General features: G+C 40.7%; 1 protein-coding gene across 1 annotated transcript; it reads left to right on the top strand.

Annotated features, from left to right (window-relative positions):
- The first annotated feature begins 13,054 nt into the window (after positions 1-13,054).
- LOC133904769 (outer envelope pore protein 37, chloroplastic-like) lies at positions 13,055-17,938 on the top strand. Its single transcript, XM_062346298.1, has 6 exons — positions 13,055-13,523; positions 16,432-16,521; positions 16,744-16,914; positions 16,992-17,086; positions 17,336-17,456; positions 17,644-17,938. The coding sequence occupies exons 1-6, from the start codon at positions 13,113-13,115 to the stop codon at positions 17,773-17,775; spliced, it is 1,020 nt and encodes a 339-aa protein (XP_062202282.1). The 5' UTR covers positions 13,055-13,112; the 3' UTR covers positions 17,776-17,938.
- The last annotated feature ends 592 nt before the right edge of the window (positions 17,939-18,530 follow it).

Consider the following 18,530-nt stretch of genomic DNA (forward strand, 5'->3'; position numbering starts at 1 on the left):
CGTAGTCGGGGTGAAGTTGGATGACCGATATTGTAATGGCCTCAGGGTCAAGAAATGCGACGGGATCCTTGTTCTTCCTTTTTTCTTTCATCAAGTGTCTACAGATAAGGACACAATTAGATTCAAGTCTTAATGGTATTAATTAATGAATATCCAGTATCAAGGGACATACAATGTGAAGACCCGTAATAACGATACATCCAGGCCATTAAGGTTGAAGAGGTCGTATAAGTCATTGAAACCCACAATGAAGTAGCCGTCTTGATCACTTAAGAAGTGTCGTCGTTTGTACTGTACGACTATGGACTGATCATTGCTGTCTCTACAAGCCTGTACATAATAATTATGCAGGTCAATACATGCTTTTCCCGCCCTTGCTAGCTCATCTACCATCATCAAGGGCTTCCCATATTTGAATTTCGTGTTGGCCTGAGTCCACACTGGTGCAATGTCCGTGGAGTTCTTCATCGGTACAATGGACTTGACTTCACCAGTACAATGGCCTTCGACATCTCTGGCAGGAGCTTCTTATAGTCTTTCTTCTCGATCTCCTTTCCTTCTTCTTTTTTGGGCTCTTTGGGGGAGATGGTATTGGGTCTGGAAGCGAGGCTGTTAGATGCGGAGGAGAATGCGGTGAAGCCAGCTTCTCTGGAGGAGGAGAAGGCAGTGAAGCTACCTTCTCAGGAGGTGATCGGCGCTGTGGTGGTGCACTTGGAGCTCGTCCAGACTGGGATGCACCGAAGACCACGATGTCGCCTCTCTTCCATTGGATCCTTTGGTGAAGAGCTTCACCGAGAGTTATGACTTCCTCATTGGGGGGAGGGACCTCCAACACATGATCAGTGGCATTGCTATGTACCATATCCACCGTAACCACGGCATAACCTGCACGTATCGGGACCATATGTAAGATACGGATGCCTGGAAGCACCTGGCCCCTTGCAACCTCGATGTGATATCCGCCAGGCCTGATTACAAGGCTACAGGACGTGGGCCCTTCTAGCAGGTCGATTGTATCCGGCTCAGTCTCGGCAGTAGCTACTTGTTGCTCGACCTCTCTAGAGGCGCAGCTACTCTTCCCTGCAGCTCCAGGGCTAAAATCCTGTGGCATGGAAATCTCTATTCCCTTTGCTGCAAGTTGCCCCATGATGCTTGAGTAAACTTTATGGGTGATGTCCCGTGTCAATGCATCCACATCCACTGCATCTGACCTCTTCCTCTTCTTGTACATCCCGATGTCTTCGGGAAAGCCGTATTTCCAGTCCTGGGAACTTGATACACCTCGCACTCGACCTATGTGCTCTGGGTTTCCCAGCGCCGCTGTGAGAACATCACTTTCCCTGACCTCGGTGAAAGAACCTCGACTAGCTTCGGTTGCCTTTTCTTTGACTTTTTCTACGACTGCCTGGGTTTCGCTGTTCCCGAATGTGATTTTCCCGCTATTGGACAGCTCACCCCTTGCACGCAAATATGATCGCGATCGTCCCAGGAATTGATTCCAAGGATCCTCACGGCCTTCTCTGGCTAATTTCTCGTCCTCTGCCTGCCATTTCGCCCTTTTCCCAGCGTAACCTGCTGCGCCGGTCCTATGGTCATGCTTGTTCTTAGCCCGAAGCTGCTTCTTCTTCTCACTCGCCTTCTTGAACTGCTCTGAGTTCTTCATCTGCACAAAAGCATCCCAATCTTCTGGTTTCAAGTGTTTGTAGCTCTCGTAGGGTGCCACCCCTTTTGCTAAGTACCGATTCACAAGATTGCTCTTAAAGCTTTGGTGAAGTTTCACGATCGCTTTCATTGCTGCATTGACCGCGACGTTATTTTGACGCTCACTCATGTTTCCAGGGTACTCCAGATACTCCATGACGACATTATTGAACAAGTCCCTCTTCGCTTCGTCACTGAGGTCATTGAACTTAGTCGTTATCGTCACCCTCTCCCGAGCAATGAGCCCTGCGACCCTCCGAAATCTTTTCAGGTTCTTTTCATCCGTAGGTAGCCTATCAGCATCGATTCTTGTGACGGTAACCTTGTCCGTGGGCTACTGTGTTTGTGTCCTTGGCTTTCGGGCGCGTGCAACACTACAAGTTGTCTGGCTTGGAGACTACGCTGCCGCCATCTAGAGAGAAAAAAGGGGAGATGACATAAATCAAGAATATTCCTCCATTCAACAAGTATAAAATTTATTGACTCGCTCGTATCAATACCTCTTCAGTGGGATTATATTCTTCATCACTTGCCCGACGTCGGCTCTCCCAATTCGGTGACGGGTCAGGGCTCGGGCTATGATACTGGCTTTCATTGCTGCCAGAGGAGGACATCGGGTGCGGGCTTGGGCTCCTATCCACCCCATCTTGTGCTGGGGCGGCCTCTAGTGCTAGCATCCTCTGTGCTTTTAATTTCTTATGGCTGATAGTCCTCTTCTTCCCCATGGTTTCTTAGAGGAAATAAAAGGAATCAAGGTTAACGATTATGATCCAAATTTCACCATTTTCTCCAACTAATACATAACAAACCTTATCACCCAACTAACATATATAAGTAACCAAAAAGTAACACTAATAGCAGAGGAATGTTCCAGACAAAGAAAGTACAGACTACATGTAATTAATTAACTCCAATGGTTCCGATCAGCAGTATGAATAATCTCCAAGATTCTTTTCTAGACGTTCTGATGGCATATATAGTTGTCCTTCATGTAGTATACTACCACATACTTTTCCATCTTTACTAATTCAATTTGACTTTCTTTCAAGATTAAACCTAGCATGAGGGCATCCAGAGTACATGCATATTTGTGAAAGAAAAATAATTATGACTTTATACCTATAATTGGATCTAGGGCTTGTGGTGATGCCATGCGTGTACATACAATGTCCTGGAAACACTTCAAACATACTTGAGGTAGCCGGCTATGCTAGTTAAGTAAGTACGTTGGTCAAAAAGTTCAAAGATGCATGCACATGGACGGACACACAGCCGCTACTTGATACGTTTTTTTAGCTATATGTATGTGGTGAATGTCTTTTTGATTACTATACTAGTCATATATATATATATGTGTATATATATATATATATTTACATACACTAGCTGTAATTTGTAAAAATGGTCAGTTATAACATGTCAGTTGGGTTTTCTCTGTTGGACAATACCATTCATGCAAGAAATGCTTTAACCCTTAATTATCTCATGAAATAACAATATGATTCTCTAAGGGAGAAGGAGAAGGGGGAATTGATGCGTGAAGTACATCGACAACATACCAAGATTATCGCTCTCTACCCATATTTTTTTCCCGATTACAAGGTAACATACGTACAATACCGCTAAGTATGTACACCATACTCATATATCTATGAATACATTCCAATCACATGTCTGAAAATAATATCATATACGTAAATATATAACCAGTACTATTCAATATTGTTTTCTCAAGAAAATGAAATCCTATGGACCATCTCCTTCTCTTTGTGCACCATCAGAACCGATGACTACCACACCAGAACCGATGACTCTTGTACCAAACAGCAAGAACTAGAGCACCATCTCCTTCTCCTTGTGCATCACACCTTGTGACTCCTCTCTATCTCCTAGAATTGAATTGCATGCAGCGAGAAAGAGGGCGCAAACCTTGACGACGGCGACGGGGTGACGGAGACGGGTCGGGGGGCAACGGCGACGGCGCGTGGCGACGGGCGCTGACGACGGGTCAATGGCGACAGGACGATGGCGATGGGTCGATGGCGACGGGTGGACGGCGACGGCTCGTGGCGGCGGGTGGAGGGCGATGGCGACGGCGAACCCTAGCTTTGCGTAGGCAAAAAGACTTAGGCAAAACGAGACTGCGCGCGCGTGGACTAGGTAGGGTTATATAAAAAAGTCATAGGTGACGGGTGATAATATTACCCGTCACCTTTTACTTCGACTCGGCCTGTACATATCAGTCATAGGTGACGGGTGATAATATTACCCATCACCTATAATTATCACCCGTCACTTATTGTAAGTAAAAAGGTGACGGCTTATAATATTACCCGTCACCTTTTACTTCGACTCGGCCTATATATGTAAGTGATAGGTGACGGGTTATAAATGTCACATGTCACTTATTGTAAGTAAAAGGTGACGGGTTTTTAATATGACCCGTCATTTTTTACTTCGACTCGGCCTGTACATATAAGTCATAGGTGACGATTTATAAATGTCAACCGTCACTTATTTCCTGTAAAAGGTGACGGGTTATTAATATAACCTGTCACCTATTGGAAGTAAAAATTCAAATTTTGCATTAATATTAAAAATTCAAATTTGACATTAATATTACAAATTCAAATAACTTGAAACTTAAAATTCAATTTTGACATTAACATTAACAATTCAAATAACTTAAAAGTCAAATTTTCCATTAATATTACAAATTTGACATTAATATTACAAATTTGACATTAATATTACAAATTTCACACTAAAATTCAAATTCGTCATTTTCGTGCTTTCTTGACATGGATCCCTTCGTTATGGTCGAGGCGGATGTATGGAGTTTCCTCGATCGGTGAAAGGTGTGGCACGACTGCAGTAGCAAAAGGGGGGATTTTATCGAATTGATTGAACTCCCCCTCATCAACGATGTTTGCAACTCCGACGATGCGTCTTTTCCCAGCGAGAACCACATGACGTTTCTTCTTTGTTGTGTCAGTCACATAAAAGACTTGGCGAACATCTTTAGCGAGTACGAAGGGTTCAGACTTGTATCCGACATATTTGAGATCAACGCTAGTGAACCCATACTTATCATTAGCGACGCCCTTTGCCCCACGTACCTAACGGTACCGAGACAGGGCTACTTTGAATCCCAAGTAGTTCAGCTCCCAGATCTCCTCTATTTGATCATAGTATGTTCCCCTCTACATGTCGTTGTCATAAGCTTCTATACGGACACCACTGTTTTGGTATATGCTCTTCTCATCTTGGGCAACCGTGTAAAATGTGTATCCGTTTATATTGTACCCTTGATATGTCATAATTGTATATATAGGGCTTGATGCCAAATTTTTTTATCAGAGCACTTGTAGGAGTACTCGATTGTCTGATTCGATCTCGGAACCAAGTCGTAAACCTTCGCATATGTTGCCTCGCAACCCAAGCTTCAGTCTGCCTTGGATTCTCTTCAAGCAGCATCTGCTTGTGCTCATCGACATATCGGCACACTTCGCTCATTTGTTGCAGCACGAGGAAATGAGCTTGGTCGTAAGCCTTCGGATTAGGAGTTATTGCCATCTTCCCCAGAACTCCCACACCTGCGAGCCTCCCCTTATGGTGAGACTTAGGCACGCCAATTGGGTTATTTGGGTCAATGTAATTAACAGACCACTCCAATGCCTCCTCTGTCGCGTAACCCTGCACGATGCATCCCTTAGGAAAGGCTCGATTCCTTACGTACGACTTAGGAATGCCCATATATCTCTTGTATGGAAACATGTGATGCAAGAACACAGGGCCAAGGTAGTGTATCTCCTTCATGAGGTGAGCAGTGAGATGTACCATGATATCAAAAAATAATGGTGGGAAATACACTTCAAGAATACATAGAGTCTCAAAGTGTCTTCTTTCTAGCTCCTCCAGCGAGTCTGGATAGAGCACCTTTTGTTCAATTGCATTGAAGAAAAAGCATAGGCTCAGGATAGCCTCGCGAACCTTTATTGGGAGGATGTTCCTAATTACTACCGCAATCAGTGATGTCATCATCACATGGCAATCATGGGACTTCATCATGGCGAAATTCATTTCTAGCTCTTTCACTGAGACAAGTCTTGCGATGTTGGATGAGTAACCGAAGGGAACTTTCACACTGTGCAAGAACTCGCATAATTTTTTTTCTCCTTCCTGGAGAGAGTGATAGCTGCTGGGGGTAGATGTTTTCCTTTGTCCATATCTTGTGCATGGAGCTCCAGCTTTAAGCCCATTTCTTTAAGGTCAGTCATGCATTCTCACGATCCTTTCCTTTTCCCTTCATTTGGAGCAATGTGCCGGTCCGACTCTCGCATATATTCTTCTTTACATACATGTTATCGAAAGAGTGACGAACATCTAATTTTTCCCAATACTCTAACTCGAATAGTATTGATTTCTTGTTCTACATTCTTAACTGTTCATCATCCTTAGAGGATTGATTTCGCTTGCCAGGGACAACATTGATATTCTTAACCTGATTGTGGACATCTTCCCCGCTGAAATGCCTCGGAGGTAACGCTTTCTCCCTTGTGCCATCTAACTGCTTGTCCATGTTTCGGTACGGGTGTTTCCTGGGAAGGAAACGTCGATGCCGCATGTATACTGTTTTCTTTGAGTTGTTCAACCTCAAACTACATGTGTCATCGAAGCAATGGGGGCATGCTTCACCTTTTCTTTTACTCTAACCTGAGAAGTTACGAAGTGCTGGCAGATCATTGATGGTGACGAACAACATGGCGTGCACGGTAAAGTACTCTTCTTGTACTGATCCCAAACCTCGACGCCTTCCGACCAGAGTTTCTTAAGATCATCGACTAAAGGCCCGAGGTACACATCTATATCGTTGCCAGGTTGTTTCGGTCCTGATATCAATATCAACAACATAATGTATTTCCACTTGTTACAAAGACAGGGTGGAAGGTTGTAGATCGACAATACAATAGGCCAGGTGCTATATGAGGTACTCATGTTACCGAATGGATTTATGCCATCTGTGCTCATAGCAAACCTAATATTTCTTAATTCTTCGGCGAACCAACCAAATGTGGAATCAATGATTCACCACTGAGCGAAATCTGCTGGGTGCCGTATTATTGTGTCGTTCTTACGACCCTCCTTATACCAACGCACCAATTTCGCCTCCTTTTTGTTGGCAAACAGACGCTTCAGACGGGGAATTACAGGAAAATACCACACCACCTTCCTAGGACCACCTTTACTTTTCTTGCCTTCGTCCCCGTCACCACCGTCATTTCTACGCTTATATCGATGGGTTCCACACACAGAGCATTGATCCAGCTCTGCATACTCTCCACGAAACAAGATACAATCCTGCTTACAAGCATGTATTTTTTTTCTATTTTCAGTCCTAAAGGACAAATTATCTTCTTCGCGTTGTAGATGTCCTCGGGCACCAAGTTCCCCTACGGTAGCATATCCCTTAGTAGATCCAGCAATACTTCAAAACTCTTGTCAGTCCAACCATGGGTTGCCTTCAGCTGTAGAAGCTTTAGGTTTCCAAATATTCATGTGTACTTCTCCTTACAGTTGGGATAAAGGGGTATTTTGGAATCCCGCACAAATTTCTGGAATTTAGCAAACTCACCATTGTTATACTCGTCATGTCACTCAACATCCCGCACCATCTGGTCCACATTCTCCATAAAATCCTCGAGATCATTATCATTCAAACCTAATATGTCCTCATCCTTGAGATCATGATCCATTTCATCGGGTGTAAGTCCTTGATCCACACTGTCGGCATGGAGGGCCCGATCCATCTGTCCCTCGTTAAGGCCTTCTTCGCCATCTTTGTTCCAACATGTATAATTCTCTTTAAATTCACACATGACCAAGTGTGCATGGATATTGTCTGGTTTCGGGAACTTCTTTTCATTCCTGCAGTCGCGACATGGACAATACATTGCTGTTATACCACGATCTTTCATATCCGCCAAGGCAGCACTCATGAAATACTTCACCCCGCTCAGGTACTCCGTACAAGTCTGGGTCTCGAGGTACATCCAACTTCTGTCTGTCATCTACAATTAATGTAAAAATATTCATTCTTCATTAATAATGACCTTAATTTCGTGGTTAAGCATGCGACTAAAATCTCCAACAAATACACTAGATATGTGGCATCTCGCGGTAGATCGGCCAAACCTAGTACCAAATCTAACATAAATACAACTCACTTGTACTAAGATTTTGGATAATGATGCAAAATGACCGATTACAACTTAAAGCATAACAAATCTACCAAATAGGGATTAGAGGAGAAGTAAAGGGGGAGATACAAACCTTCAAAGACCTAGCACCAATTTAAACATCAAATTAACAAAATATTAGAGACTCTCTAGTGGAACCAAAGAAAATCACCAGAATTGAGCGTGCGGTACTGTTGACTACTGTTCGGCCCGCACAATGGTTGCCAGCTAGCTTTATAACAGATGTAAGTAATAAGTCACTTATTACTACTCATAAGTGACGGATTATATTATGACCTGTCACTTATTACTGGTTCAGGGAGACCCATCACCTATGCCAAGTCATAAGTGACGGGTTGTATAATGACCCGTCACTTATGACTGGTGTCGGGAGACCTGTCACTTATGACTGGTGCCGGGAGACCTGTCACTTATGACCAGGTTATAGGTGGCGGTTTTAATCATTACTCGTTACTTATGTTATAGGTGACTGGTAATATATTACATGTTATAAGTGACGAGTATATACCCGGTTCCGACCAGAGGTGATATAAGTGACGGGTAGTGTAATAACTCGTCACTAAATTGTGTCTACTTTGTCTATTTTTCACGTAGTGGGAAGTTATACTAAAATTATGGAACACTCTAATCGTGGATATCTATTTTTAAGTTAGTCAACCTAGACATGATTGCCTTAGTTCAGTAAAATGGTGAAATTTCTCAAACTGAAATTTCTACACCTGAGATGGTTGTGGTGGCAGCTAGGGTGGAGGCATCAATGTTAAAAGTGGGGCGTCCTCACGCCTGCAGGGCTGCCTAGCGGCCGACTGCCTCTTCTAGGCGTCTCCTGGGTTTCTCATCGTCAGAATCCCTACTCCTAGCTCACCTTTTCGAGAGGTTCACAATTAGAAATTTTCATTTAATTTAGATTGAATAATGTGATAATTATATTCATGTCTTTAACATTAAGTTTTAACTTTTTCTGAAGTTTGTTTGACCTACACAACAAATTAAATTGTTTATGAACATACATTGTAAGAATCATCTGTTAACCGTGTGGCTTTATCCTATGTAAGTAACAATGGCTTCTCGAGCTCACAATTGTCATATTTGAGGATTTGCTTTGATGGCCATGCTATTGACGTCTTCTACTTTAGTTTGAAGGGATATCTATGTCTAAATTACTTGTCATATTTGAGGATTTGCTTTGATGGCCATGCTATTGACGTCTTCCGCTTTAGTTTGAAGGGATATCTATGTCTAAATTACTTAGATGTCTTCATCCAAGATTATTGTTGAACATAAAATTGCTTAAACACTTCTAAGGAGCAGTGGGCATACGGGTTGTATGATTTAGGAATCGTTGCAACGTTCGAGTATTTGACTAGTATCCTTAAATTAGGAGATAGGATGCAGAACATTACAATAGTTACATTCGTGTTCTCATCAACTTATATCTTTAATTGAAAAGCAAAATATTCCTTGAGGTCACGTTTTAAGCTTCCGTTCTTAAGAATGGCACACAGACTTTAAGGCTAACTTCAAACTAGCATTGTAATTGTGACTCACTACTTAAAAAAAAGTCAAAAATGGTATCACTGACGGTTTTAGAACCATCAGTTATAGAGTTATCACTACTGATTTGTATTACAAATCGACAATGATATTCAGTTCTAGATCCGATGTTTTTTTAGACTGAATCCTTTTTTTTCGCACTTGACGAACGACTCCCCCTCCTCCGGAGGTTTTTCTTATTCGCGACGACCCCTCATGGCGTTTGTGGGAGTTGAACCCGCGAATATAGCAATTTATGCTTCCGAACAGCTTATGGGATTTGAATTCGTGACCTCCCTCTCACGCAAAGTTTGCTTAACATCTCACCTCATAGTCTTACCTGATGGGGTATGTGGTAATTTATTCGTTTGCCCTTTTTTATCAAATCATTATACAACTATTTGGGCATATAGATAGCTTTAAATGAAAAGTTTATCAACTATAAAGTTGTACATCTCGTCGAGACCTATAATTTTTATGCAAAGTTTGTCTGCATTTGACTCGGTATGAAAAAGTTTGTTTAATCCATGCACTATTCAGGGAAATAGCCATAAATTTTGCATACAGACTCCGATTTCGACGTTCGACCTCTAATTTCGAAGCTAACAAGTAGGCACATTTGAAAAAAATACATGTGTCTACACGGGTACCTTTCTTGACCTAAAAAAGGGTCAAAATACCATCGTCAGGGCATCTGAAGTTTTTGGTCGAAAATTTACCTTCTTCAATTTGCCTATTTTTTTTTTTTTTGAAAATATAGTGCTACATCTGAAAGTTAGTGTTGCGTAGATCTTTCATCAATCCGAGTTACCAAACTCGTGATGAATTTGTTTAAAGTTACATTTTTCAACTTTATGGCCGTGTGTGTGGCTTTTTCAATCATTACTACTAGTGTTACACCAGATCTGACAATTTACTTTGTGATCAAGTACGTGGTTTTTCCTTCAATAGTCTTTATACGATTATTTGAGTATTTATATTGCTTCAAATAAAAAAGTTATCAACTACAAAAAGTTATAGATTTTGTCGAGATATATAATTTTCATATAAAGTTTGTCTCTATCCGATTCCATACGAAAAAATTATGAGTTTCTGAATATGAAATGCATTTTATTATCACTGTCGATTAATATAAGGAATCAACAGTGATAATAGAGGTATTATCACGGCCGGCTCATGACTAGAATCGACAGTGATACTTAATTATTATTATTATCGGTTTTTGCTGGATGAGCTATTACTATCGATTTTTCTAAGAACTAACAATGATACTTTATTATTGCAGGTTATTTTTGAACCAGCAGTGAAAGAGAGGTATGGATGATGTTTTTGGTAGTGACTTCTTAATACCCACTTCAAAACTAGCATTATAAGTGCATTTAGATCAAAGAGAATGAGGCCTTTCTCCTGATATTCTTAATATTTTCGGAGTCTAAGGTGCTCATGGCTAGCTTTGGCTTCCTCCAATGATTTTCTCCATCTATGTCTCTCTCTATAATGTCTATCTATGGTGCTAACGGTGCTAGCATTGAATCGAAAGACATTGTCTATAGTATGTTGCACCAGAAATAGTAATGACATCACTAGACCTCTCTTTTAACCTCTGCTACAATGATTTAAAACACAATATGTATTTATCGATGAGACAGAAAAGAAAGAAACACACATATTGAGACATAAACCATCAATATTGAAATAACTTGAAGGATTGAATTTCTCATGATATATTTGAGGGGAATCAATATTCTCCCCAATGTTGACCAGTTGGGTCCTCATTGTTTTTAAAACGTTAAGCTGATTTGTGACTGAAGATTGAAAAGGAGCAATTTGATCCACACACCTTCTAATTTGGGGTAAAGAAGGATATCCGAGCACTTCGCAAAACCGTATTTACGATATAGTCATTAATCGAAACGTATATACGCTTCTGAAATACTCAGAGCTTCCAAACTAACCCAACGGAGAGAAATTGTGTATACTTCTTTATTGGAGATAGTGTTTGCATGGAGTACGCTAAGGCTATCTCTAATAGATACTCTAAAAAGTTATCCTCTAATACTATTATAGCATCTCTTTTTTTTTTCATCTCCAGCAACTATCATATTTCTTACCTTCTATTACTCTTCTCTTTCCTTCGAGCCCACAGTCATACACGTGAATAGTGATGTGGCCACCGGTTTCTGTCCGCAGATCTGCTGCCAACTCCTCCGATCCGCTTCATGTAGCCGGCTTGTAGCGGTAGAAACCGCACCTACTGGAGTGCTTTGCGGGGAGATGGATAGTCAAAAAGTACGTGAACAGAGATGCGGCCGGCAGAAACCTCCTCTGCTGGAGTCGGCCTAAAAAGGTAGATGAAAGATTGGGGCAAGAGCAGCGTGAGTAATGTGTAAGGTGAAGAAGGAGAAATATGCTAATGGCACAAGACACAAAGTGAGTAGTTTGCCAAATACTCTCATCAAGGTAAGTATGTAAATTCCTTAAATCAATATATGAGACTTTTTAATGTAATTCTATATGTTGTGCGGTTGAGTCATTACCTAATTACTACTTCGCCGCTAGGCCACGTCCTTCACTGTAAGTTGCAAATTTTTTATTGAAAAAATACTTACAATTCATCCAATACACATGGTCCACCGTTGACCAAATTAGACATGTCGCATAATGTAGCATTGAAAACATTGTTTGGATGGCGATATATCAACCCTAATGAGCTCAATTCTCGTGCCAATCCAACTGAATCGAAAAATATGCAGTTCCCAAATTTACCATATTTAGTGAAGTTAAGTGACCAAACCAAACATTCTCAAAACTCGAGGACTAAAGTGCTCCTCGGCAAAGCTAGTGCCCGGAACTCCGATATATCGGACGTTGTAAGTGTCCGTCGCAACATCGAAGATTAACGTTTGCAACATTTGAAAATCAACGTTCGCAACATAAAAAATAAAAAAAAGCACACAGATCCCAAAAAATATCCATTTGAATTAATTTCTATATTTTCGAGATGTAACATATGAAAATAACTTATGTAACAACATTCCATAACGTCTCTAACATTTAATTTGAACGTCTGAAATATTATAGATGCAAAAATATAGGAATTAACTTGAATGAATAATTTTTTCGGATCCGAAACTGTACACAAGAGATTCTAGGATGCAACATTCTCGAAGAACTTCTGCAACATATTTTTCATAACGTCTGAAACATTAAATTTAAATGTCCGAAATATTAGAGATATATAGGAATTAATTCGAATAGATAATTTTTTCGAATTCAAATCTATACGCAATTGATTCCCGAGATGCAACATACGGAAATAAGTACAACAAATTTTCATAACGTCTAAAATATTAAATTTAAACTTCTAAAATATTAGAGATATGAAAATATTTTTGACCGATCCAATAATACTTTGACCTAAACGGACCGTCCATCCGATATATAAAACATGTGAAGGGTAGCATTTCCGATAATAATAATAACTAAATGGAAAGAGAAAAAGAGCAGATCTCGAAAGTTCTCCACAAGGACGGCTCGATTCGATAGCATCATGCAAGGGACACCACGTGTCCTCCTCCCCTCGCCACCCCACATCTCTTACCCACCTCGTCGCATCGCATGGCGGCGCCCGCCCTCTTCCCTCCCCCTCACATGGACGAAGACGGCGCCGCCCCGCCCGCCCCCGCGAGCCAGTCCCCGCCCCCGACGGAGGCGGAGGCCCCCAGGGGCGGCGGGCTCCTGCGCCGGCGGCCGCCCGTCCGCGTGACCTCGGAGTTCGACAGCGAGCGGCGGCTCTTTTCGCACAGCCTCTCCTGCCGCGTCCTCGACGGAATCGCCAAGCTCCGCCTCCGCGTCAGCCACGGCGGCCGTGGGGGAGGAGTGGGAGGGATCGCATGGGGCCCGCCCGAGGTCGCGCTCCTGGCGCGCAACTTCTCCGTCGTCGTCGACGCCGCCTCCCGCGGCGCCGTGCTGAGCGGCGCCGCCGACCTCGCCGGCTCTCTGCGCCTGCGCGCCGCGCACAATACCAAGGTGCGACCTGCGGTTGATTACGCGCTTCATTTCCCCCTTCGAATTTTGTTGCCGTCTCTGGTCTTAGTGGCGTCGTGTCGTGATGACGATTACATATGCGGTTTGATTAAGTTAACACTATGCATTTGGAAGCGATTGGGGAACGACTAGGATTAGTAATTTCGGAAAATAGAAAAGGAAACGCAAACATTTGTGAAAATAAAAGGTAATAGAAATATGCACATTGAGCACAGGGATGAAATCGTTCAGAGTTTACTTTGTCAGGAATTACAGACATGGGAGACAAGAGTCAGGTACAAGTTAGAGTTGTGCTTGTAGTTGTAGAGGTATCTATTTGCCATCTAAAAGTGGAATACTAGAAAGTGCTAGAGGACTAAACATTCTTTCTTCGTTGGGGGATAAAGAATGAAAGGACATCTCAGTCTGCTTTCTCCGGACGCTGTTGTGGGCTGATGTAGATATTGAAAGACAAGGTAACATGTGTCTTCCTTGAGAAGTATGTAACTACACAGTTGGGTTCAATCTAATGCACACATAGGTAAGACGTGTTTTAAGGGAGTATGCTTCTGTGTGTGTCACAGTGTCAGGGTTGTCTCTTAACTTGCCGTTTTAGTTTTGACCGCGCAAATTGAATGCTGAGAACTGTTTTCTCAATGGCTACACATCATGTAAGGTTATGGGCTATGTAAACGAAACCGTTGTTGGATCATATATTCATTTCAGAATATCAGTGTATTTGTCGGTGAAACCATGAAAGGGTACTGCTTTAGGTAGGATTGGTTAAGATCGTACAAGTCAATGAGTATGCCTACTAAACCTAGGTTAAATGGGGAGCTTTTGCTCTATGTTAGGAACGTAGTGGGCAAATGTTGCTAGTATTGTGTAAGCTCCATCACAATGATCTATGCATTGCATTTTCCAAATACTCATGTTGTGCTTAAAAAAGTTGATACATTCATGAAAAATGATACAGGTATATTGGAAAATATAAGTGCATCGGAAGGCTTAAGAACTGAACTCACCTTGAATAATGTAGGATCTTTGATTCATGAAAGCATGTAGTTCAACTCTCACACGTTTATTCAAATATTGTTAGACCATTGATTCATGGAAACAATGAGTTTCGTTAAGACTGGTGCAAAAGGTTTAAAAAGCACAGGCTGATATGTTAAATCAAGTAACTTAGGATCTTCTATTCATGGATACATGGAGTTTTATTAAAACTGGTCTGTATAGCTGACAACGTTCTTCACAAATCACTTAGGAAGGATTTTGTGATTCTCTAAATAACAGGGGAACATGATGTAGCACTAAAAGCTATTGCTTCATCATGTCATGCTAGAAAAGCTGTATTGGCTATGTGAAGTTCAGAAGAGCATAGAGCAGTTAAGCTATATCACATATACCTAATGTAATATTCTCTAGCGTAAGTGCATAACTATGTGGATGAAGCATAGTTTGATAACCTGTATTCTGTCCTTACTGTATTTTTCTGAATATAGAGACATCTTATGATCTACTGTGAGAAAAAAAGTCCATTTATTGTATGTCTATTTTCTGCTCAAAATGTTTTTTTTAATGATTCAAACTCTGAAGTTGCAAGTGATGCTTGCTGTTTACATAGCAGTACTGTGTGTTATTCTGAAACTGGCTTGTATTTCAGAATTGCCAGAATGGAGAGCAATCCTATATTCATATCGGCTGTTTGGCACACTGTTTGTCTGTGTCTTGCAACTATGAATATGACAAATCTATTGTTTCTTGCATTCACTTGGATAGGTGCTTTCAATTCAAATACCACAGTAGAAAGGTGTGTTCTGTTGATAGAGATGTACTAATAACCTCTGTCATGTTTCCTGTGGTCGAGTTTTCGAGAATTTGTATTATCTATTTGAGTTTTATTCATGTACTATATATGTTGACTATTTGTCTTAACATTATTTGCATGTTCATGTGTCTTTTGTCAAAACTAAACCAAACCATTATGTGTCAAATGGGAAAACTCATCATTGTTTTTGAAAGGACTAGAATGGTTATACATTTCTAATGTCAAAAGCTGTATTTTTTTCCTTTTCCTATAGTATTCGACATATCTGGGATCTCTTTCACATGTTTTGAAATGTGGAATGACTTGAAAGTTTCAAGTTATTTGTCATGAAAAACACATACAATTGAATCTCAAGCATTCAATTTGTATTTAAAGAATTCTTTTTTGCCCCTTTAGTGGATGTATTATTCATTATCTTGACCTGCAATACACTTATGTGCACATTGCAACATGCAAAGGTATTCTTTGTTGATATGTTATTATGCTAAAAAAATGATTACTCAGTAATGAGTATCATTTGTTCAACATATTTATTTGAAAAAAGCACAACGGATACTGTATTTTTGTCATCCATGTCCAATCGACAATTGTTGGCCATTCTTGATTTGGTATTGTTTCATAATCTTCAGTTGGTGAAGATTAATGGATACTAAAGATACAGTTGAATCTGCTGGCAAAACCATCCTATGTTTACTCTGCATTTCTCAGATGCTAGTAATCCAAGTTTGGATTTCAGTGCTCACCACCACCACAACAAAGCCTCAGTGCTTACCCATTGACTAATATATCAGTTAATATCATTCCTCAATGATAACAAATGCATTTGATACTTGATTTGGTCATCTATTTTAATCTGCCAGCTAGATTTTATAAGAGTAATTTTAACAAACGGTAAATATACCATTGAATCAGTACATTATTTGTTACATTTTTCTCTTGCAAATATGAAATTGCACATCTTAGCCAACATGAGACAAGTATTTGGAATGTTTTATCTTTTTTCTTTTGGTGAAAGCATCCAAGTGATTGTACTACATTTACATTATTACATAATACAGGTTACTGCATTTGTTTTCGCAGGAGCAACAAGGAGAAGTGTCAGTTACTGCAAATTTGGGAGATTCACCATGCAAGATTGAATTGTCATCTCTGGTTCCTCCTGATGGACTGGTCAGTGCTTTGCAATTTGGAGAAGCAAAAGCAATCAATACAATTGTGCAACCCTGGAAAAATACCTGCAAATGCTGTCTTTACTATTTTGACAATTATTTAGACAACTATGAGATTTTCTCTATTAATGATCATACAAACAGCATAACTTTTGTTAAGCTAAATCTCATGGGAAACATGCATGAGTTCATCGCATAAAAACTATGCATTTCTTTGCTGTAGCCAAGAGCAACTTTCTTGTTTCCCAACGGTGAAGTTTCAGTTAAAGAGAAGAAATTGGATGAGGATAACAGAATTTTGTCAGTAAATGGCATAGTGAAGTCACATATTCTGAATGGAGTTTGCACAGCAGTATACAATGATAATGCAATGGACTTAAAATATCGCTACAAGGTAAGGCTTCCCTCAGCTGGCTTTGTTTCATTGATATTTTACTCTGTGCCACTGGTTCATTAATTGTATTTTTATAGGATGAAGAGATATCGTTTATTCCCAGCATCTCTTTGCCATCCAATTCAGTATCATTCGCATTTAAGCGCCAATTAACTCCTTCAGACAAGTTGAGGTAACTACAATGTTGTAAACTATGGCAAACTTTGTACTGATTTGAATAATTATCAGTTACATAAACATCTCTTAATGTGGGGTAGTGGTCAATACACTCTAGAAGCACCATTCAGTTACCTTCCTGATCTGTGGGACTGTTGCAAAGTTTTGGTCTTTGGAGCCTGGACATTGGGGTGCATGTGGGGCTTGAGGAACGATGTTTATATAGTATGCCTTTGAAACTTATGATGCTTCCTGTTCTTGCCAGCTATTGGTACCATTTCGACACAAACTACTGGGGTGCTGTCTACAAACACAGGGCTGATAAGCATCTCAAGTGGAAAGCTGGTTATGAGTCAAACAACAGGCTTGGACGGGCATCTGTTTGGGTAAGGCATTCGCTCTCATTTCAATGCTAACAACTTAGCCGTATGAATAAGTGAACACCTTTATGCTGTTTCTAGTGTTTCTTGGGCTGTACATGCTAAAAATTGTTACCTGAACTAGGAGTCGAATAATTGCTTCTACCTTTCTACTGGAACTGTAGAATCAGCTGATGTAAATTCTGACATGTAGGTTGGAGATGCAAGCGGTAGCACAAAGGAGGTGCCTTTGAAGGCCAAAGTTCAGTTCACGCTTGAAGTCCCCCAGGACAATATACAAAATGCAGTTGTACTGTTCCATGTGAAGAAAAGATGGGATTTTTAGTTTGTGAATTCTGTTACTGTTACACCATGGGCACATAAGGGTGCGTGCACAGATAAGGGAGAACCAATAAGAAGTTGGAATGAATATCAATATGTAATCTGTTCAACAAAATTCTAACATGCAAATGCCATGAATAAATTATGTCATGTTCTTTTTCCTGCCACATTTGCATCGCCAGTTGAGGGAACATTTCCACGAGCAGTTTACAGAAGCATAATATTATCAAAGTGCAAAAAATACATTCTACTTAATCTGGGTGAAGCAGAATGACATAATAGAAATCCAAAATCTGCTGCGTTTCCTTTGTGCAATTTAAACTTGGGAGGTAGATACTGTGTGACAAAAATTCCTCACAAGTTCTCTGAGGAGTTACACCAACGCATCAATGGATTCATGCTACTACCAACGCAGATCCCTTTTGCCTTCCTGGACGAAATGGGAACACAATACAAATGCAACGTCAAATATGCTGCCCTTCCCAGTTGCTACACATTTGTTTCATCATGAACAGCAGCACTAGATCTTCGCAGTTGTTACTGACAGAATAAAAACTCTACAATCCCAATCGTTGATAACATCGGCACATTTTGCACTGGTTTTCTTCCTGCTGCTGCTGATGTAATCCTTTCTGGGCTGCTTCTGCAACTCTACCATCACAGTTCTCCTTACCTTCGCCAAAATTCAGTTTCCATGGACATATAAGGTTAGGCTTAAGCACAAAGTTGCACAGAATGTAGTTTTGATGCCACCCACCG

Source organism: Phragmites australis, chromosome 22 (assembly GCF_958298935.1).
Source record: "Phragmites australis chromosome 22, lpPhrAust1.1, whole genome shotgun sequence".
Taxonomy (NCBI): Eukaryota; Viridiplantae; Streptophyta; class Magnoliopsida; order Poales; family Poaceae; genus Phragmites; species Phragmites australis.

Excerpts from the sequence above, each read along its gene's own strand:
- LOC133904769 (XM_062346298.1), top strand. The coding sequence starts at position 13,113 with ATGGCGGCGCCCGCCCTCTTCCCTCCCCCTCACATGGACGAAGACGGC. Across the intron at positions 13,524-16,431 it reads GCGCCGCGCACAATACCAAG|GAGCAACAAGGAGAAGTGTC; the intron begins GTGCGACCTGCG and ends TTGTTTTCGCAG. Across the intron at positions 17,457-17,643 it reads TTGGACGGGCATCTGTTTGG|GTTGGAGATGCAAGCGGTAG; the intron begins GTAAGGCATTCG and ends TCTGACATGTAG.